The 21891-nt window shown below is 33.5% G+C and overlaps 2 protein-coding genes across 2 annotated transcripts; one reads left to right on the forward strand and one right to left on the reverse strand.

Moving 5' to 3' along the window:
- The first annotated feature begins 639 nt into the window (after positions 1-639).
- LOC110661394 (histidine kinase 2) lies at positions 640-14152 on the forward strand. Its single transcript, XM_058129182.1, has 15 exons — positions 640-1860; positions 3452-3661; positions 4407-4901; positions 8194-8469; positions 9296-9465; positions 9590-9802; positions 9900-10086; positions 10213-10264; positions 10349-10578; positions 10670-10768; positions 11054-11721; positions 12020-12526; positions 12646-13048; positions 13486-13614; positions 13688-14152. Exons 1-13 carry the CDS (start codon positions 1465-1467, stop codon positions 12893-12895), a joined length of 3753 nt encoding a protein of 1250 aa, XP_057985165.1. The 5' UTR covers positions 640-1464; the 3' UTR covers positions 12896-13048; positions 13486-13614; positions 13688-14152.
- A 2432-nt stretch (positions 14153-16584) lies between these two features.
- Positions 16585-19408, reverse strand: LOC110661395 (uncharacterized). Its single transcript, XM_021820006.2, has 5 exons — positions 19078-19408; positions 18912-18982; positions 18650-18730; positions 18462-18505; positions 16585-16917 (listed from the first exon to the last, which is right to left on the reverse strand). The coding sequence occupies exons 1-5, from the start codon at positions 19178-19180 to the stop codon at positions 16818-16820; spliced, it is 399 nt and encodes a 132-aa protein (XP_021675698.1). The 5' UTR covers positions 19181-19408; the 3' UTR covers positions 16585-16817.
- Between the last annotated feature and the right edge of the window lie 2483 nt (positions 19409-21891).

Consider the following 21891-nt stretch of genomic DNA (forward strand, 5'->3'; position numbering starts at 1 on the left):
GTGATTAGTTTAATGGGGTTTACTTTTTTATTTAATCAAATGATTAAGAATTAAAAATGAAAGAGTGGGCAAGCCGACATGCTTTCATTCATCTTCACATCAAACACGTAATCTTCCAAATAAAATAATTAACACACTCTGCGCACGTTAACTCTCTTAAGCTCCCCGCGCATCTTAGCCTCCCCCAAATTTCCCGACCCATTCCCGATTCTTTGCCGTATAGAAAACGATGTTTTAAAAAAATTATCATAATATAATTTTAATTTTATTATTCAAAATTAATAATTTATTAATTAAATTTTGGAATTTTATAAAATCAATAAATGTCTTATATTTTTATAATACAACTGAAAGTCTGAAGACATGGAGCTGGAAAGGTCACGGGTTAAATGCCAATTTTACCCTTTAACTCTCTCACTGTTATTATTATTATTATTATTTTGAAAAGTAAAATCTGTGGCAGTGTCTTGTGGGCTAAAGGAGTCTCCGTATAGCTGCACAGAAGGAAACAAATACACTAATCTTTAAACGCTGTATAGATCAGTCACTTTCAAGACTCACACAAAAAGTAAAAGAAGGAGAGAGGCAGGCCTGAGCAAGAAGAAATTTAAAGAAATAATGTGTGAAATTTATTAAAACATAAATGATTTAGTAGAAAATATAATAAAGAAAATATTAAAAAATTGAAAATAATTTTGATAATATAATAATATTGTTTTAGGGGTGATTTATGATCTTGGGGTTTGCTTTACTTCCCACCTAGATGATGAGATAATGATGTGCCAAACTCAATTCAAATGCCGGACAGCAAACTGAAGCCCGAGAGGGACAGTGAGTGTTGAGGAAAAAGGTTAGAGAGAGAGAGAGGAGAGAGGACAGGGCATTCTCTTACTCTCTGATTATTGATTCCAGTTTGGGTTTTAAACAGACGCCAACTGGGTCAGATTTAGTTTTACTTGTTGGTGATGGGTATTCTTTGAAAAAGTTTTCACTCTTGATGCTACTTTTGGCTTCACAAAGCCGTAAGAGCTACAAAAGAACCGGATATAGAAAACAGCCAATTTTTTCCTTACCTCATTAATGATTCCCTCACAGGTTCCCCCTAAATAGCAATTGGGTTCTGTTCAACTTGCTGTTTGTTATGATTAGTTTGGTTCTTTTGTGTTCCTGATAGGAGGTTTTGATGGGATTTAAATGCTCAATACAACAATAGGAAGCAAACTTAGTATTGAACCGTAAAGTGGAATACTAAGAAGAGATCAGAGAGGTGGACCACCTTGTTTTCTTAGTCTGTTGAATAGTTGGTGTCGGTTTCATGAAGTTTTCGCATCATTATTTGTGGCTTCTAGATTGGTTTTGTTTATAAAGCATTGATTTTTACAAGCTGTGTGAAGTGCGCATCTAGCAATTTTTGTTTCTCAATTTGAATTTCTCAGGGGTTCTTCTCTCGGAGGTGCAACTTTGATGAGTTGTGCTGCTAGAACTGGGGTTTTTATCAAGCTTTCAAGGCGCTTTGTGAAGATACACAGGTGGGCTTGGATTGAAATGTCTATGAATTCCAAGCTCTCTGGCTCAAATGGCACATTGTCAGCAAGTTTCAAGCTGAAGAAGCAAAATGATCCTTTGCATGGGCCTAATTCTGTCAGGAAATGGAGGAGAAAGATTCTGTGTCTTTGGCTATTATGTGTTCTCACCATAGCCAGCATTTGGTTCCTTTTGAGTTTTGAAAATGGGGAATTGAGGAGCAAAGACAAGAGTTTAGATTCTTGTGAAGACAAAGCTCAAGTCTTGCTCCAGCATTTCAACGTCAGCGAGAGCCAGCTTCATGCATTGGTTTCTTTGTTTTCTGAATCAGATCAGGTGCTGCACTGCTAATCTCTCTTGAACTAGATTTATCTTCAATATGTCTGGATTTTCCTGTTTTATGTTTAAATTTTGTTTGTTTGTAAGCTGTTAGCTGCTTTTGATAAGAACTATTCAGGTTTACAAGTTAATTGTTTTTGCTTGAGAAGTTGGCTGAACATAAACAATGATGGAGAACGAGACACTATAAGTTAGTTCTCTGAAATTTAACTTATGGCCGCTATATGACATACTGAATGGGAAAATGGTTACAAATCAGATGGACTACAAATCTACAATGCAGGCAGGCATGACTTTACGAATTGGAAGACATAGTAAACTTGGTTTATGTATTGTTGAATAGTAATTGTGTGTCAAAACTCACAGCTATATTAAAAAATGAAGTTGCAAGTAGAATGCATTCTTTTAGAACTCTTATTCTTAGGCCAATTTTTGATGGGTTAATTGCTATTGAGTTGGGTCATGTCACTGTCATACACTCTTGATGCTAAAATAGGGAAATTAGAAATCTTCACATATTTGTTTATATATTTATCATTTAGTTTTATTATTTTCCTCAAAATTTTGTTGGCATGAAAGTTGTATTAGGATGTAGGATTTTTTAATAGTCTGATGAACTCACAGGAAATCGTGGACTTCATACATAAACTTGAATGTTAGTGTATAAATTGTGTAGGATTTAGGGAGCATAGTAGTTCTCATGTTTGGACAAGAGGAGTGAGATGGCTTGTCATTCCAGGATACGGAAACTAAATGACCCTTTTTTCTCAATTTCCCCCTTTTTAGCATTACAAGTTTGCGTTTGTAGATCATACCACTTCTTTAGTTTGGTTAAAGGTAGACCATCTATGCTAGCACAAGGAGATTCAGAAGGGAAGAAAATGCTTCCCTTGTGTGGCTTTAAGATTTAAGCCATGGTCAACAATGTGGTTAGTAAACCCACTTGCCAACTAGGCAACTCTTGGGGCCAACTGAACGGCCATTTAAATTAAATGCACACATTAGTCACAAATTATCCTGAACTTTTACCTACCTTATTGAAATTACAGCCTATACTTTGATCAACTGTAGTGAACTTTAACTATGAGGTGCATTTGCAGCCTGGCGAATGTAAAATCAACTTTTAATATGATCATTATTGAAGGATATATCAACAAAAGGATGCATTGATAATAGCCCACCAAATCTGTTGGTATGTGCACTTAATTTTGTTCATTCACAACATGTGAGTAAATGATTTTGGGTAGCCTGGCCATGATTGCACCAAATAGCTCAAGTACAAGTTAAAATTGGCAATTTCCAGAATATAGGCCATTATTGCAGATTGAGTAAAAGTTCTGGTGATTAACCCTAAATTTAGTAAATAGGATGTTTTGATTCTTGTCACTACCCTTTTGCTTAGTTGATTTGATCTCATTCTTTAGCCCTTTGATGATTGTATGCAAACTTGAAGGGATAGTTTGCGAATGAATTGACTCTCTCTCTCTCTCTCTCTCTCTCTCTCTCTCTCTACAAAAATTAATAAGATTGCTTAGTTACAAGATCATTTTCATCTCTGTTTGTATACTCACAAACCTGTGTGGTACAGATAACATCCCTTGAATGCTCCAAAGAACTGGGACCTGAAATGGAAATGACCGATGGCATTGCCTGTGCTCTGAAGGTACTGTGTTTGAAGAAGCAGGAGTTTCAACCACAAGGTGGATGGGCTGCTGAAGGTGTAGAACCTAACAACCAATGCCCAGCTCAAGATAAGAACATCCTGAAGAAACTTGAACAATCATTGAGAGACAAATTGGTATCTTTTGTTTTGCAACTTGTTTGCTGATAACAACTGAACATGAATCTCTTGCTTGAAAGTTTTAGATTTGAAGTTGTCAATTTAATTCCCTTAAATTTTGTGTTTGAATAAACAATGCAAGTAATTATGCAATAGTCCCCAACTCCACATGCACACACCAAGTAAAAAGTTTTTAAAAAATTACCCTGGCAACTTATTGGGTATGGTAGGCATTAATTCTACTTCTTACACATATTCTGAGCTCCTTCAAACTTCTAACAACATGGAGATTTTGGAGATGAAAAGGCATTTCCTCATTTTTTTTAGGTTTTGGTTTGGCCACAAGTATTAATCTTAAATAAGCAAACCTCAGATAATGCTGAAGAGGTGCAATTGGCCCACAATCAAAATACCAGTCAGGAAATAACATAGAAAGTTGGCAATAGTGATACTAATGAAAAAAATTATTTAGTAAATTTGCACTGTTTGATAGGTACTACTAAAAAACAAACTATCAGAATGGCTTACATGTTTTCAATGTTCCATTAATTTTGTTAAATATATTCTTAGGGTAATGCAATCGAGTTTTCCACATTTCTGCAAAAATATGAAGATCTGGAGAGTGACTTTTTTTTTAGCCCCAAGAAAGCTCACATGCAAACAAAACAGTGTCTATTTTAATAGAATATTAAATGAAGAAAAGCAAAAACTTATATCCTTGAGTTAAGTCATATAAATAATTTGTTTTTTGGGTTTTTACTAGAACATCATCCGAACAAGGGAAATGAGGGACCGCACAGAAGATCACTGTAATATTTTTTCTTGTGGTTTGGAAAAAGTTTGTTGGTGGTTCCTTTTTGCAATGATTGTGAGCTGCACATTATTTAGTTTACATGTGCAATTTTGGAGGAAGAAAAAGCTGAAGCTAGTTCATCTAGAGCCAGTGACTCAGCAGCGGCACCAGCTGATGCAGCTCAAGCAGCAACAGCTATCACAGAGTCCTCCTAAGGGTGCTGGAAAGTGGAGGAAGAAGCTTCTTATAATTTTTGTCATGCTTGGGATTCTTACTTCTATTTGGTTGTTTTGGCACTTGAATGGAAAAATCAAGCTAAGAAGGGAAGAGACTCTTGCCAACATGTGTGATGAGCGAGCACGAATGTTGCAGGATCAGTTTAATGTGAGCATGAACCATGTTCATGCCTTGGCTATTCTTGTATCCACCTTTCACCATGGAAAAGATCCCTCTGCAATCGATCAGGTGATCTTCTCATCTCCATAATTTGTTAATCTGTTTGATGCTTTAGTTTTTAATTAAGTACAGCATTCTGTGATAATGCATAGCTTGTGATAAACCATCTTTTAGATAACTTGGTTTTGCCTTGATGAACCCAACAAATTTGTTTTGGTATTTCCTGTATGAAAATGTTTGGGAAATGAATTCTTGCTAGGGGTAGCATAACTCACCCACACCTATTTACCCATCCATATCCATTGTTTACAAAAAAGATATGGGTGGCAAACGGCCTTCTTACATTTTAAATGGATATTAAATGGGTTGTAACCCAACAAACCCATTAATACATGGGTGGGTTAAGGATACCCATATTTTAACTAATTCATACAAATTTTACAACACCACCACCATTTCATATTGGCATTGCCGGCTCATTGATAATATCTCTTAAGTAGCAAGTTGAATATAAAAAGAAATGGCACATAACAAAAATAATGTTTTTTAGACTACTCTTTTTCTTATTAATTCAAACTCTTGACTTGTGGAAAAATACATTATGAATTAAAAATTATGAAACACATTATGAAGCTTAATTGATGGATTCGTACAATTAAATATTACATTTAGTCCAGCAAAATAAAATCAAAAGAAAGTTGAAGAACTTCTGGGACTTATTACAAAATTTATCTTTAACAACTATCAAGATCCTTAAATCAACTCTAATCAACAGTAGTTTGTTGGATTTGGGGTAAAGAAGGGAGTCTGTTGGGACCAACACAAATATGAAGGTTGTGGGGTGTGTGTGTGTGTCAAATGATAACTCTGCCCATTCATAAATAAATAAGACTACATAACCTTGGTTTTGTATATATGGTCAACTATGATGACCTGGTTTTATAAACTGAATATTGGGAACTATTTTATATTTGTCAACTTTGGGAAGTGGGAACTATATATTTGCAGTGGATACTATTTCTTATTTTCCACAAGGATAATAAAGGTTTTATAAATATTTTCACCATAGCTCAGTCATCTATGATTAACATCTCTTATATGGTCAAGTAGTTTGATAGATATTTTTTATGTATCTTTTAGGTAGAGTTGCATATCAATAGAAACGTTTTTATAATTTAATTATAATTGTTGATTAAAATTTAAATCGAGAAAAAAATAATTTTTTGAGAATTGCATATTGATGGAAGTATTTTTACAATTTAATTATTATTACTGATTTAAAGTTAAATCAAGAATTCTTTTGGTTATTAGATTGGTCATTCAATAATCAACTTTATTTTATAATGCAACATGCAAAAGATATAAGTAGTTTTTTTTTTTTTTCTCAGAGTCTCTTGAATTATAAAAAATAAACATTAGTTTTTTTTGCTTTTGTCCTATATTGGAAAGATATCATATGGAATTAAAATCTCAGTTAAAAACAATCCTCTATATAAAGAGACATGATATCAAAATTAAAATATAACTAAATAATTTTAAAAACACGATGTTAAGTGTAGGCTTGGCTACAGTTCGGGTTAGGTCGGGGACCTGCACCAAGGGTCGGCCGGTTACGTTCCCCCCAGCCCATGAATTGGATCAGAACCTCCTATTTGGTCCAACTAGTTTTTTTTTTTTAATTTTTTTTATTATATATATATATATATATATATATATATATATATAATTATTACGTGGAGTGTGTTGGGGGCACCACACGTAATCAGGAGATTTTTTTTATTAATTATAACTCGCAATATAATTAAGGCAATTTATTTATATTGAGAGAAAAAAATCTTTTGTTAATTATAAGGAAATTTGACAAAAACAGTTAAGAAAAATATTAGGACATTAAGACTCATTTTGTTTCGCGGAAAATAATTTGTATATGAAAAATGTTTCCAGGGAAAATATTTTCTAAGAAAATATTCTTTACAAAATATTTTTCATTATTTGGTTGCAATATTAAATTAATTATAAGTGTTTATGTCTTACCTGTATAAGAACTAAGAAGTCATTTTTCTTAAAAATAGCGAAAATATTTTTCGTTGACCCATTTTTTGAGTGCCCAAACGCTAAAAAATGAAAAAAATATTTTCAAGGAAAATATTTTCTGAAAAATAAATGGAATCTAAATAATGTGAATCAATGCGATTAAGGAAAAATATTTTAATTATAATTAACATAAAGACGAAAAATTAACAGAATAAAAAAAAGAAATAAAATCAATTAATGTAAGGTATTTTGGTTAAATTTAAAAAAGTGGGAGGAAACTAGCTTTTAATGAAATTTTTTTTACACCTAATTCAATATCTTATAATTAGCTCTTCTTCAATTCAATTAAGGCATTAAATAATGAGAATCAATATCATTAAGGAAAAAATATATTAAATACTTACAATTATAATATAACTAAGGAAATAGAAAATCAATAAATAGAAAATCAATACAATTGATACAAGTACATAAAATTAACATAATAAAAAAAGGAAAAATAGTTTTTAATGGAATCGATTACAAAAAAAATACATTTACTTTTTTTCAATATTTAGGTACACGTGTAATTTTTTTTATTTCTTTGTAATAAAAAAATTGGTCCAAAATAAAAATTATTTTTTGTAATTTTTTTAAAAATATTTCTGGCTGGTTCAAAACAGGACCGAACCAGATCGCTGGCTCCAAAAATCGGAACCATAACTGGCCAGAACTGAAACTGAAACTGACGGGGCTGGAAAACTGTTAGGAACTGGACCGGTGGCCAAGCCTAGTTAAATGTAATGATGCAAACTATTTAGAAGATTCATTGGAAAGTCTCATGATGAAATTTTGGTAATAAAACAATTATTGAATTATATTTTTTTAATAATTTTTTACTAATCCAAAAATTATGTGCATTAAAATTAAATATTATGGTGGCATGATGGTGGTGGTGGTGGTGGTGGGAGAGGTGGTGATAATGATAATGGTGACAGTGGGGGTGGTCAATGGTCATTGTGGTAACATCACTAATTTGGACACTAAGATGGTAAACAGGTGGGTTAACCAATAAGGGTTAAATGGGTATGGATAACCATATAATATTCAAATGGGCATGTGGATCATTTACTGCCAAACCCATACCCACCCCTAATTCTTGCTGATAGCTTTTTCTATATTATTCTTTTATAAACAAAGAATCATGCATAACCATACAAGAGGCAGGAAATGCAACACTACTGCTTGAGAATTGATATAGCTTTTACACAGAGAAACAAATTGTTACCAAACTGATATGTAATGCTAGGCAAACTGATGTTATTCTAAGCTCTGTTTTATTTCACAGAAAACATTTGGTGAATATACTGAGAGAACAGCTTTTGAGAGGCCACTTACTAGCGGTGTTGCATATGCTTTGAAAGTTCTACATTCAGAGAGGGAGCAATTTGAGAAGCAGCATGGCTGGACGATAAAGAAAATGGAGACGGAGGACCAGACTCTAGTTCAAGATTGTATTCCGGAAAAGTTGGATCCTGCACCCATTCAAGATGAATATGCACCTGTGATATTTTCTCAAGAAACTGTCTCTCATATTGTCTCTATTGACATGATGTCTGGAAAGGTGCACCTAATATAGCTTTGTTCTTTTGCTTGTTCTGTTTCGTGTTCCTCAGCTACTTCCTCTCTAATTAGACCAAAAATTTATATTTTTTAGCTTTTAGTGCATCTTTCATCTTCGATAAGCATCTAATGAATTAATGCAAAGATGGAATTAGAGGGGAATTCTTTATTTGTTTGTCTGGTTACTGGTAACTTAAGATTATAACCATCATATGTGGGTGATAGCACTGCAGAACAAAAACTTTCCTCTTCTTTTGCATATCTTTGTTTGGAAGAAAGGAGTGGAGTAAGAGATATCATATAGCTAGACCTTTGCTGTTTTATAGGACACAACCTGTTTATAATTGCCATAAATCTTTTGATCAGTAATTTGTGAACTATGAAGCTGCTATTTCTGAAATTTACAGCTTTCCCTTATATGTATAAGAGCCAAAATAGTTGATCTTACCAAGTTGGCTATAGTAAATTAGTAATCATCTGGACCATTTCATTAATTTTTGACATTACCTGTTGAAGATCCATTATAGATCTATTTTTACCATTCCATTAATTTGTTTGTTCTTGCTTTTGCCTTCTAAGTTAAACATTTTTTGCTCTTTCTTTATGGCAGTTTTGGCAGAAAGTTGTAGGAATCTTTTTACAGCAATATCATGTTCATTTTTTATGCTGTTTTAGTTTTTTGTTGGATTGCTTGGAATTCTATAATCACTGGTCATGAATGTGAGTTCATTGGTGGTATTTACATTTGGAAACATTTCTTCTATGTGCATGTACTGATTTCCTTCTATAAGATGATGATTCTAACATCAACTTCTATCTACATATAGGAAGACCGGGAGAACATCTTGCGAGCAAGGGCGTCTGGAAAGGGAGTGTTAACATCTCCTTTTAAGCTTTTAAAATCCAATCACCTGGGAGTTGTACTCACTTTTGCTGTTTATGATGCTGATCTTCCTCCAGATGCAACACCAGAACTTCGAGTTGAAGCTACTGTGGGGTATATCTATTGCCTTGAAAATTTCTTTATTTTGCACATTAGCTCATACTTTTAATCTATTGTTCCTTGTTTCATCTCAATGAGATGAAATTAATTTCTACTTTGTTTCTCACTTCTTATATAGGTATCTTGGTGCATCTTATGATGTCCCATCACTGGTTGAGAAGCTTCTACACCAACTTGCTAGCAAGCAAACAATTGTTGTGAATGTTTATGACACAACTAATGCATCTGCTCCAATTCTTATGTATGGCACTGATGTTACTGATACGGGTCTTTTGCACATCAGCATCCTTGACTTTGGGGATCCATTGCGGAAGCATGAAATGCATTGCAGGTTATTTTTTGGAAAATAATGAGGTTTACTTATTAGCATACAGATGAGTGATGACTTATTTCCCTTGGGTTTAATTTGTTTTCCTCTGGGTATACAGGTTCAAGCATAAACCTACCTTGCCTTGGACAGCAATAAATGCTTCGGTTGGAGTCCTAGTTATTACTCTTCTTGTTGGCCATATCTTTTATGCAGCCATAAGTAGAATTGCAAAAGTTGAGGAGGATTATCGTGAGATGATGGAGCTCAAAGTTCGTGCTGAAGCTGCAGATGTGGCAAAATCTCAGGTGCACTTCCTGGTGCTTTTGATCGGTTTCTACCTGGAAGTTTCACTTGTGCTTTGGTTTATTTATCTTCTTCTTCACTGAAAGTTCTGCATGGTTCTTGGGACTGAGTTGTTCTCTATCTTGCAGTTTCTTGCAACTGTTTCCCACGAAATCAGGACCCCAATGAATGGTGTTTTAGGTGATTAAGAAATCTAATTCACAATGCTTATTCTGACAATATGACAAGTTTTAGTAACAAATGCTTCTTTGAATCATATTTCAGGTATGCTGCAAATGCTAATGGATACAGACCTTGATGCAAATCAAATGGACTATGCCCAGACTGCTCATGCTAGTGGAAAAGATCTTATCTCACTGATAAATGGGGTTCTTGATCAGGCTAAGATAGAATCAGGCAGGCTAGAACTGGAAGCTGTTCCTTTTGATCTGCGCTCAGTTCTTGACAACGTTCTATCACTTTTTTCGGGCAAATCCAATGAAAAAGGGATTGAGGTAAATTCCAAGATGGTTTCTTTTCTCCTGTTTTGGTTGATATAATTTCTTACATAATCTTTGCCAATGTTGTTGTTGTGGCTGAGGGCAGTTGGCCATTTATGTCTCCAACCAAGTGCCTGAAGTTGTTATTGGCGACCCTGGACGGTTCCGGCAGATAATTACAAATCTTGTTGGAAATTCTGTAAAGGTTGGTTTCAGCAGATAAATATGTTCATATTTCTTGTTGGAAATTCAATATAACATTTGATATAACCAATATGGTTATAAACTACATTGCCACTTGTGGATAATGTTAGACAATATAGTATTTCATCATTTTCCAATGCTTATACCTATGCTGGAAATCTGGCCATTTTGATGGTAGTGGTTAGAACCTTGTGGTCTATGCAGTGTTGCATTCGTATATAAGATCTTGTTGGTTATCTGTTGGTTCATAAATCTGTTGACTATATTTTACTCATTTTAATTTCAGTTCACAAGAGACAAAGGGCATATATTTGTCTCAGTTCATCTGGCAGATGAAGTGCGAAGCCCTCTTGGTGTTAGAGATGCAGTGCTGGAGCAAGGCTTGAATTTATTTCAGGACTTGTCAAATGAAATGGATAATACATTGAGTGGGTGTCCTGTGGTTGACAGATGGAAAAGTTGGGCAAGCTTTAAAAGGTTAAACAACACAGATACAATGGGGGACCCTGAAATGATTAGATTACTAGTTACAGTTGAGGATACAGGTGTGGGAATACCACTAGATGCACAAAGTCGCATTTTCACTCCTTTTATGCAGGCTGACAGTTCCACTTCACGAACCTATGGTGGGACTGGGATAGGCTTGAGCATCAGCAAATGTCTTGTGGATCTCATGGGTGGTGAGATCGGGTTTGTTAGTGAACCTGGCACTGGCAGTACCTTCTCATTCACTGCTGCTTTCAGAAAAGGAGAATTGAGTTCTCTTGATACAAAGTGGCAACCTCATGATCCTACTGTTATGGAGTTCCAAGGATGGAGAGCATTGGTAGTTGATAAAAGAAGAATCCGAGCTGAGGTTACTAGGTATCATCTTCAGAGGTTGGGAATATCTGTGGATATAGCTTCTAGCCCGAAGTCTGCATGTTCTTATATATTGGGAGGTTGCTACACAAGGTATATTTGCCTTTACTAGTATAGTTGTGCAGAAGGTTGAGATTTACTTGAATTTAAAACGTAGAATAAGTCTCTGATAAAAAAAAAAAATCCTGATACCTGTGATAAAAAAAAAAAAAACCTTTTATCATAAAAATTTCATTCATGTGATGACCATAAAAAAATTGTTCCATTATCTCAAAACTAAGAAATGTATAACAATTTACAATGAGCTGAGATCCAGAAAAAAAAAAAATTACTTACCATAGTACATGATAATTCTGTTTGATAAAGCTAATTTGTTGATTGTTCTTAACAGTGTTCCAGCAGATTTTGCTATGGTTCTTATCGACAAAGATGTTTGGCATGACGAAACTGGTATTGCTTTCAATCATTTGTTGAAAGAATCCAAGCAAAATGGTGGGAAAGAAATCGAAGTAAACCTTCCTAAGATTTTTCTCTTGGCTACCACTGTCAGTCCTGATGAACGCTGTGAACTCTTATCGGCTGGTTTAGTAGATAATGTAATTATGAAGCCTCTTCGATTAAGTGTCTTAATTGCTTGCTTTCAAGAAGCCATTGGAAGTGGTAAGAAGAGTCAAGCAAAGAGAAAGAAACCATCAGCTCTTCAGAATCTACTAAGAGGAAAGAGAATTTTGGTGGTAGATGACAATAAAGTGAACAGAAGGGTGGCAGAAGGAGCTCTAAAGAAATATGGAGCAATTGTTACCTGTGTGGAGAGTGGCAAGGATGCCTTGGAACTGCTAAAACCACCACACACATTTGATGCTTGTTTCATGGATCGCCATATGCCAGAGATGGATGGGTAATCTTTTTGTCCTTAAAAAGCTAATGCATTTGAATCTTATCCTCTCTTTGGTGATGCTTCCTTCAACATATGCCTATAGCAAGAATTATAAATTGATTCTCCCTCTAATGATGCAGCTTTGAAGCTACCAGGCAAATTAGGTCAAGGGAAAGGCAATTTAATGAGCAAATTGCATCTAGGGAAGCATTGGCAGAGATGTTTGGAAATGTGGCTTATTGGCACACTCCAATATTGGCAATGACAGCTGATGTGATTCAGGCAACGAATGAAGAATGCATTAAGTGTGGGATGGATGATTATGTTTCAAAGCCATTTGAAGAAGAGCAGCTTTACAATGCAGTGGCTCGCTTTTTTGAGTCTGATTGATAAGAGTGGATTTAGATGTCAGTTATTGCTCATTTGACCTTCAGCCGGCTGGCTGATCTGTGCTGAATTTGCATTGACCCCAAAGCATTTGGTTAGCCGACTAACGATGGATAGAATGATCCCCAACACTTTCTTATCATCTTTCCAGCCATGGTAATACTTAGCATTACTCTTATTAATTTTTGTTATGAAATGGACGTATGCATTTAAATTTTTCTTTTTTATGTGCTACTCTATTCATCATCTTCAATATTCTTGGGGAAACTTGTTTCATTAATTATTTGCATCGCATTTTCTTTCATTTTTTCTTTAAAACGTTTCTTTTATTGATCTGAAAAAGTAGAAGAGTTTCTCATGAAAGTTGCTTAAATGTTTCCATAAACTTTCACCGACTTCTATTATACTTTCTAAGCATATGGAAAGTCTCCTAGAGATGCAATTTCTTTGTTTAAGATGTGAATTCTATATGTCTAGAATGTTACTAGTGCCTATGGCAACTGCAGAATCTTTACCCATATTCTATGAATTTTGTTATTGAAGAAATTCTCATTCAATTGTGGATGTGTAATACATAGTTATTCTGATTTCAGGAATCTGAGACTGAAGGTGACTAGATTCAAGTATGCATGATCTGGGAAGTGCAAGCAAATGCTTGTGGCCAGTTTGTTGTCACTGGTTGCTTACCATATGAGAAATTGAAGAAGACAATGACTAACATGGTAGCTTTCTGCACAGAGCCCTTTTCTCTATAATTTGTTCTCCCTCATTTATATTTTTGTAATTTCTTCACAGAGTAGGCAGATGGTAAAAATGCTAGCAGTGATCCTTTTTTGAATGCTGATGAGACAATCAATTCAACTTTTGATCTTCTGCTAACTTATGCATGAAAGATGAAAGAAGGAATGATTTTAGCACTGCCAATAGCGGTTGCGACAGTATAATAATTATCCTCTTATTTTCTCTTCCTGAGGAAGATCAAAATAAAACAAGGGGGTTGATGCACACACAATGCTGCACACCCATTTATGCAAACAAAAAGATGTACCAGTAGCTTTTCTTAGTTGAAAAATGTAAATTGAGATTGATGGTTCCGAAGAGAAAGAACTGTTGTATGTCACTGTTCGTCAATTTGTTATGAAGGTGCAATTTGTTGTAAATAAATTTTTCTTCAATGTATATAAACATTAACATTTTTGATAAACAGAACAAAAAGTTGAGACAGGATCTATTGATACTGTACTCACTATGCTTTTTTAACTGGAGTTTGATTGATATTGCTTGTCACTGGTCTTCTGTAAGTTTTATTCTTCCTTGGAATTGTGCCAGGAAAGTATCAACTGATAAGCCAAGACTGAGAGGCTATACGTCATGGGAAAAAATTGGAGCAAAAATTTTACAGGAATAATAGAAAGAAGCTGCACATTGAGATTTGAGAGCTAAGAATTTGTACTTATAAATTTTTTCTCATCATGCAAGTGATATCCATTGTCCTTTTCCTATAAAGTTTAAAGAAGCATAACCATTCTCTTGTTAGGATATACGCAGCTTATGGAGAACGCATTCTCCTGCTCACTCTTCATGTGGCTTTTGGCACAAGATTCTTTTGCGTACAGCAAGTAAATTTCCACGTCCGTATAAATTTTTTTCATCTTTTGACTCTATATATTGGAGCTAGGCAACAAGCCAATTGTGGGATAATTTCACCAACTCTCCTTAATTTTGAGATTATTTTATTATTATTTCTTAATTTTAATTTATATCATAAAAAATTTAAAATTTTAATTTAATAATACTCAAAAGAATTTCGTAACTGATTTAGACATAACTAAGTGGCCAATTTAGGATTAGAAAAAATTATATAAAATGAAAGAGTTATCAGTAATATTTTAATCGCAATTAGAAATTGTTTTATCTCCCTGGTAAAGAGAAATATTTTTTAGTGTCTTAACTGATTTAGACATATCAAGATCATTTTCTAACTAGAATATCCAACAAGATTTTGAGTATTTTTATTATACAAATTGAAGTTTAAGGACAATGATAAAACAATTTCAAAATTGAGGGATGGTGAATAAAATGAAGCCCCAATTGTAGTGTGGATGTACCACTGCTGTTTTAGATAGGTTACTGTGCCATTGCGACCTCTCTCTCTCTCTCTCTCTCTCTCTCTCTTATAAACTATGCCATTGCGACCTCCCTCTCTGCGCAAGATGGCAATCTTTTGGCTAAAGCTAATGCTTGTTCTTCTAATCATGTTAATGACTTCTCCAAGCTCAGGTAAGCATCTGAGGTACATTGATATGATATAGGGCAATTTCATTTTTTTTTTCCTGGTTTGGAAGTTTATCCGATAACATCACCATCTGCTCTGCTATAATATATAAAAGATGGGGAGTTGGAGCAATGGTGCATAGCAGATGAGGAGACCCCAGATGGAGAGTTGCAGGCAGCCTTAGATTGGGCATGTGAGGGAGGTGGTGCAGATTGCAGTATGATTCAGGAGAACCAGACTTGCTATTTACCAAACACAGTAAGAGACCATGCTTCTTTTGCTTTCAACAACTACTTCCAGAAATTCAAGCACAAAGGTGGATCTTGCTACTTCAAAGGAGCTGCCATTATTACTGAACTTGATCCCAGTAAGCTCTACTAGAAAATGCTTCATCCCAGTATTATTATTATTACTTTGAATCTCTTCCCCCTCACCCCCTTGTAAACCAAACTTGCAGTATATAAACAATTATCAACTTGCTTATGCAATGCAAAATAAATTAAAAAAAAAAAATTAAAGTCAGGCAAGTCCGTGTGATAACAGTAGCAAACTTGCCTCTAATCACGCAACAAAAAGTGAAAACTATAGACAAGGAAAACAAATCCCATGTGGGCACTACTGTAATATTCAACCGTGTGACGAGATTACAATCGTCCAATGAGAATGAATATTACATGATGCTTAATCTCAAACAGTTGTTCCTTTTTTTTTATTATTATTTTTGTTACTCAATTTCTTTGAATAATGACTTTGATGTTTGGAAATTTTGCCTGCAGGTCATAACTCTTGCCAACTCGTAGTGGCAAGAGTTATGACCTGCAGGCAAAGAGAAGAATAAACATCAAGGTTGAGCATTTTCTAACGGCTGGAGTTTTAGATTTATTATTGTGGATTATTATCGCGGAATTGGTCTCAAACAGAGCTTTAAAAAAAAATTAAAAAAAAAAAACCTTGTAATCGATCCCTACTAGTTTAGAATTAAAGCTTAATTATTGTTGTTGTTTTAGTTATGGATTTCTAGTACTGTAGCAGAATTGAATTTTCTCCTAAGAAACAGCTTCAGAATTTCACATAATAACATCACTTGATTGTGAAAAGACTTGTTTTCAACAAATAGCAGTTCCTATGCTCTAGAGTCTAGACTTCTAAAGAAAGCCTAAAATGCATACATTTATACAGCTTTTATTGTATAGTGAATGAGTAAAAATTATAAACACAGACAACATGACTGTATCCATGGCATCTGATCAGCAATCATGAATGCATTTCCAGAAAAAGTAATAGCATTAACAAATTGCAAATTTACAAACCTCACAGCTCGGTAGACAACTTCACTACTACCGAACTAAATCTCATTAGTAAGATGAAGACTTAAATGAAACTAGAAAAATTTTAACCAATCCAATCTTTCCCACAATTCAGATAAAAGCTCTCCCTTATTATTACTAGATTAATAGTTCTAGGGTCAATAAATCAAATGAGTTGGCTCTTCATTTTCTTCAAAGCATGGTGAATCCATCATAATAGTAACATATATGCAGCACAAGTTCTGAGATTAATGTACATAGCATGAATTTTACAGCAATTGAATTATAAATCTCACTTGACAGAGATGGATGGGACAAGTGATGCACAAATGAAACATATGCTTCAGAAAAGCAAGCTTGCCCAAGCAGCAATAAAGGCAAAGCCACCAAATGGAGCCAAGGTAGCGTACTTTCTGTCCTCAAGTAAAGCCACAGCATAACACCTACACAATTCCATACAAAGTTTTTGATTCTTTACCTGTAGTTATGTAAATTGCAAATGTAAAAATGGCTTTAACAAAGCAGAATAATAATGATAATAAGAAAAGAATTTTAGATGACAAAGAAAGTCCTCCAATCAATGCATGTTTGTTGTAGAAAGAACAGTAATTGATACCTATTTTGTAATCAGTTTATTCTCACCAAACCCACTACATCTAAGAAAAGTTAGAAAATCCATGCTGCAAAAAAATTTGTGATGTTTGAGCTAAAATAAGGTCTTTCAAAGCCAAATCCTAGAAGGAAAAAATTTCTAGCTGGCCAAAAAAGAAGCCACTTGCTGTGTAACACAGCTAGGCTGAATACATTGCTGCCTACATTTAAATCTAGTATAACGAGATGCTTAGTTCACACTTCACAGCCTTTTCCAAGTACCGCAAGTGGAAAGCAATGGCTCCATAAATCAAGTATAAATATACTATTATCCCAGTACATTGTATAAAAGATAACAAATTGAAAAACAGTTCCAGTGACTCTCTGACTGAAGCAAAGAAGTCATCTATAGTATATCAGACAGTATTATCCCAACACATGTTTAAAGAACAAATATCATATACAATTCTGAGAAACGTGTATGGTTCTCATGCCATTGCTATAGCTAAACCATTGCAATAGCTAAACTAATAAGACTTGATACTTCACATCAGTTTGACATAAACATACTTGAAGGTCTAACCCTACCCAAGTTTGGCATTTTCAATCCAGAGAGAGACCATGTGCTATAATTATTTGAGTAATGCTTTATGGGAGATTAATGAACTGCACATGCAAGGCAATTAGGCAATGCCTGTGCATGAATGGCACACCTTGAACCACAGCTAAGTAAAGAAAATGGAATTAGGCGATAGTTTCACCATATTCCGGAGCAACATCTCAGGATCATGATTGATATTCAATTTTAGTATCTCGCTTCCTAACTTTAATACCTAGATTAGTCATTGCTATCTCATTACCTGTCAAACATGAGAAATGCTATAGTCACAACTTTTACAATCTCCAAAACAATTCTTTATTGTCCCAAGGCAAGTCCTTGTTTGAAAGTGAGTTACTACTCTACAAATATTTGCAACTAGGCTGACCTATTCTGGCATAGGCGCCCCAAATATGATCAAGTACACATAAAAACCAAATCTCATTCTGAGATCCTCATCTTAATTCCGGAAACTCAAAATTATAAGATTACTTTTAAAGAAAAGGCTAAGGATCAATTCAGGAATTCAAGATTGCTCACAAGTTCAAAAGATCCCATAAAATTTCATGGAATTCATTTGCAATTCCACATGTCATGTTGCAAATACAAATTTGATAAAATTCAATAGCATTCCACTACCAACATATCAAAAGCATAGAAATGCCAATTGACAGCACTTCACAGTTCACTTCTCAGGACAGTTTGTAGCCTTGAAAGAATGAAAGCTTGACTATATCAATTTAAATGTTTACACAAACTGCAATAAAACCCATCAAAGAGCAGAAAATGATCACTTACGTCCCAGAGAATGCAAGAATCCCAGTTGTTAAGAGGCCCCCAAACTGAGACAAAAGAAAAGAACAAAGTTTAAAGACACATGCTTTTAGGCAGAGTGATAATAAAGATCGCTAATAATAAACATCTTCAGGGATGAACCAAAAGAACCAAAAATAAAACGAGCGAGAAATGGTAAGTGGGAAACTTACAACATTGGGATTTTTGGTGATAGGGGCAGCAAGAAGAGCTGCAGTATGAACCAGATGGTATAGAGATGCTGTATGCCATACCTTCACAATAAAATTACATTTGCAACAAATACAATCAGTAAGAAAACAAACACATTTATTAGTTCTTTTCTTGGAAACCAAACAAATTTCAGGGCAGAAAGAATCCATATAGAAGGTGAATGTAATTATCACAATAAAAAGGCTACCCGAGAGAGAGAGAGAGAGAGAGAGAGAGAGAGACCTCCTTGTAAGCGGGATTCTGGGGCTTGAAGACATGGGCACCATATGTGCCCAACCCAAGAGCTGCAACTCCTGTTTATGGTCAATCCCAAATAGAATTACAAAAAACATGTCAAATTCAATAAATAAAAACCAGCAAATATGATCAACGGAAAAATAAACAGTACCCGAAAGAGCAGCAACTTTGTGCCACGTATAAGCATCCATTGTTGTGCACTGGTTTCTCTGTTGTCTCTCTGAATTTTTTGCAGGAAACAAACACTTGATCATTAAAACTTTAGGCGAGCAAAGACGTCCATCCTCAGCTTCAAACAGAAGGCAGCTTTCGGAAACTCTACAGATGGGCCTCTGGACTCTGAACTGAAAGCAGCTATTGAAGGGCGTAATTGGAATTAGGGAAATTGGGCCGATAATAGTTTGGGCCTAAATTGGAGTTTACTCTAGCCTAATTGTATCTCAACAACTGTTGTAGGACAGCTTACATCTTTTTTCTCAGGTTTATCTTCCCCCTGATTGCTTAAGCCTTTCACTTGGAGACTGTTTATAGACCTGTTTGATATTGTTATTGAAATTGTTATTGAGAAAATTATTTATTTAAATATATTAATTAAAGAGTATTAAAAAATAATTAAAAATTAAATTTAATAATTTTTAATCATAAAAATATTAAAATAATAAAATAATTTTTTAAACTATATTTTTCAACGGCATATAAAATTGATTTATGACGTGCATACTTTATGAGATTTCAAATCAAATAAAAAAATCATATCAAATTAAATTTATTTTATTATTTTAATTTGTGTCTCAATAAATGAAGTCTAATTTTATTATTTATATATTTTTCTTAAAATCTTACTATTTAAATATATAAATATATAAAAATAAATTATTTTTTAATAAAAATTAATAACTTATTACCTTACAGAAAAATTACAGGAATTTGAATTGAGAATATCTTCTTATCCTCACATCACACTAATTAAAGTAAAGTTAAGACAAGATTAATATATATTTAAATTCAGTCTGTACAGGATAGAATTTGGACACTTTTGTCATCCTTATCAATTTGCTAGACAAAAGGGTTCTAGAATTGCTTGTTTTCTTACACTTTCCTGTATGCCTAAAATGTTGCTTGCATACGAAAGCAGATAGCAGTGCTGGAATAGAAGAGGGAAAATCGATTTGATGTTTTTCAAGAGTCTATTCTCTTAAATTTTACAAACAATCTAGTATTTTGCTAAAACATATATTCTTAATATGCTATCCTTCAAATTAACACATAATTTAAAATATTTTTGAATAATTTTGAATAAATTAATTTTAATTAAATTCATATATTAATATTATTAATCAAAGTAAGTGATTCCATTTCCACATACGAGAGAGAGCACATGATGAAGAAAGGCCAGCATCGCGAATGGGTATCCAATATCAATAAAGCTTGGGGAATAAATTCATAACATAAAGTTCAACCACAAAGCAATACCAATCGAATATGGGTTCACCGTTCATAAACAAAGATAATGAGAGATATTCTTTAATTTCTTCAAAAACAACACAATCCAATCAATTAAAGTGTAGAACGTAGGGTGGTCTTAAATTCGAATCTTCTAGCTATCTATTCTAACATAATTAACTTTTATGATGAGAAGTTCAATTACAAATTCTTCAAAAATACCAATCGAATGGATATCAATCCATGTCAATGAAACTTGGGGATCAATTCATAAAATAAAAACTTAACTACAAAATAACACCAATCGAATATGAACTCATAAATGAGGATCAAAGAAAGAAAGATATTCTTTAATTTTTTTCAAAATTAACACAATTCAACCAATCAGGGTAACCCAATTGATTTTTCTTTACTTTTAAGGTATAGAGCGTGAAGAAATCTCAAATTCGAGTATTTTTAGTTATTTATTTTATGATAATTCAGCTTTATAATAAGAAAGGGAACTGACTATCTCCTATCATACAGCCTATTGTCAAAATTATTATTATTATTATTATAAGGAATCAATACATACCCACTTTTTCATATAACAAGTGTAAGGCATTTCATGCGATAGTCATTGCGAATCATTTGTGAAGGACAAGTCTTGTTTGTATTTTTTTATATAAGCAAGTTGAGTAAATTCAATTCTCACTTTAATTTGTTGTTATTATTTAAAATAAACATGAAGAGTGCTTATTGAGTTTAATAATCAAAGTTATAATGAAAACATTTTCCCGACAATGACTTGATATGAGTTCCAATAAAAGATATGTCTACATTAGATTAATTTCAAGTCTTTTTATTGAGGATTGAGATTGTGAAAATGACTATTACTTATAAAAATCCTCCACATTACTTAGATTTTATTGATCACAACTTGCCCACAAAAGCCTTCCCTCTTTGTCCCTTTGGGATTACTTTGCCTTTTTACTTTTTTATTTCATGGTTGAGAACATTTTTACTTGTCTCTTTCTACTATTACTAGGATTTTTAAAATATATTAATTAAAAATTAATTTAAATTAAGTTTTACATAATTTTATTATAAAAATATTAAAATAATTTTTTAAATTACTTCTTCTTTTGAGGTGTATTGATTTGGGTTTTGTTTTGATAAAAAATTCATCTCTTCAAACACTAGACATACAAAGTGAGGCTTTTCTTAAATTGTCAGCTCTATTTATCAACACTTAAGGTTTGTTTGGTAATATTAACTATTATAACAGTTGTTAGTTGTTCTAATAATTGTTAATTATTTTATTAGTTATTAGTCATTGCTTATTAAAAATTAATAGTCAACTGTTTATACAGTGAATCAAAGTAGAAATATTAACTGTTAGAATAGCTATTAAATATAAAAATAATAGCATCATTTTTTTTACTACACTCAAAGCACTTCCTCAATTTGCTAAACGCTAGACATGTAGAGCAAGACTTTCCTCAATCTGTCAACTCCACTAATCAAACAATTAAGCTCTATC

Source organism: Hevea brasiliensis, chromosome 10 (genome assembly GCF_030052815.1).
Source record: "Hevea brasiliensis isolate MT/VB/25A 57/8 chromosome 10, ASM3005281v1, whole genome shotgun sequence".
Taxonomy (NCBI): Eukaryota; Viridiplantae; Streptophyta; class Magnoliopsida; order Malpighiales; family Euphorbiaceae; genus Hevea; species Hevea brasiliensis.

Excerpts from the sequence above, each read along its gene's own strand:
- LOC110661394 (XM_058129182.1), top strand. The coding sequence starts at position 1,465 with ATGAGTTGTGCTGCTAGAACTGGGGTTTTTATCAAGCTTTCAAGGCGC. Across the intron at positions 11,722-12,019 it reads TTGGGAGGTTGCTACACAAG|TGTTCCAGCAGATTTTGCTA; the intron begins GTATATTTGCCT and ends TGTTCTTAACAG. Across the intron at positions 12,527-12,645 it reads CATATGCCAGAGATGGATGG|CTTTGAAGCTACCAGGCAAA; the intron begins GTAATCTTTTTG and ends CTAATGATGCAG.
- LOC110661395 (XM_021820006.2), bottom strand. The coding sequence starts at position 19,180 with ATGATCAAGTGTTTGTTTCCTGCAAAAAATTCAGAGAGACAACAGAGA. Across the intron at positions 18,983-19,077 it reads CAAAGTTGCTGCTCTTTCGG|GAGTTGCAGCTCTTGGGTTG; the intron begins GTACTGTTTATT and ends GACCATAAACAG. Across the intron at positions 18,731-18,911 it reads AGAATCCCGCTTACAAGGAG|GTATGGCATACAGCATCTCT; the intron begins GTCTCTCTCTCT and ends TTTATTGTGAAG.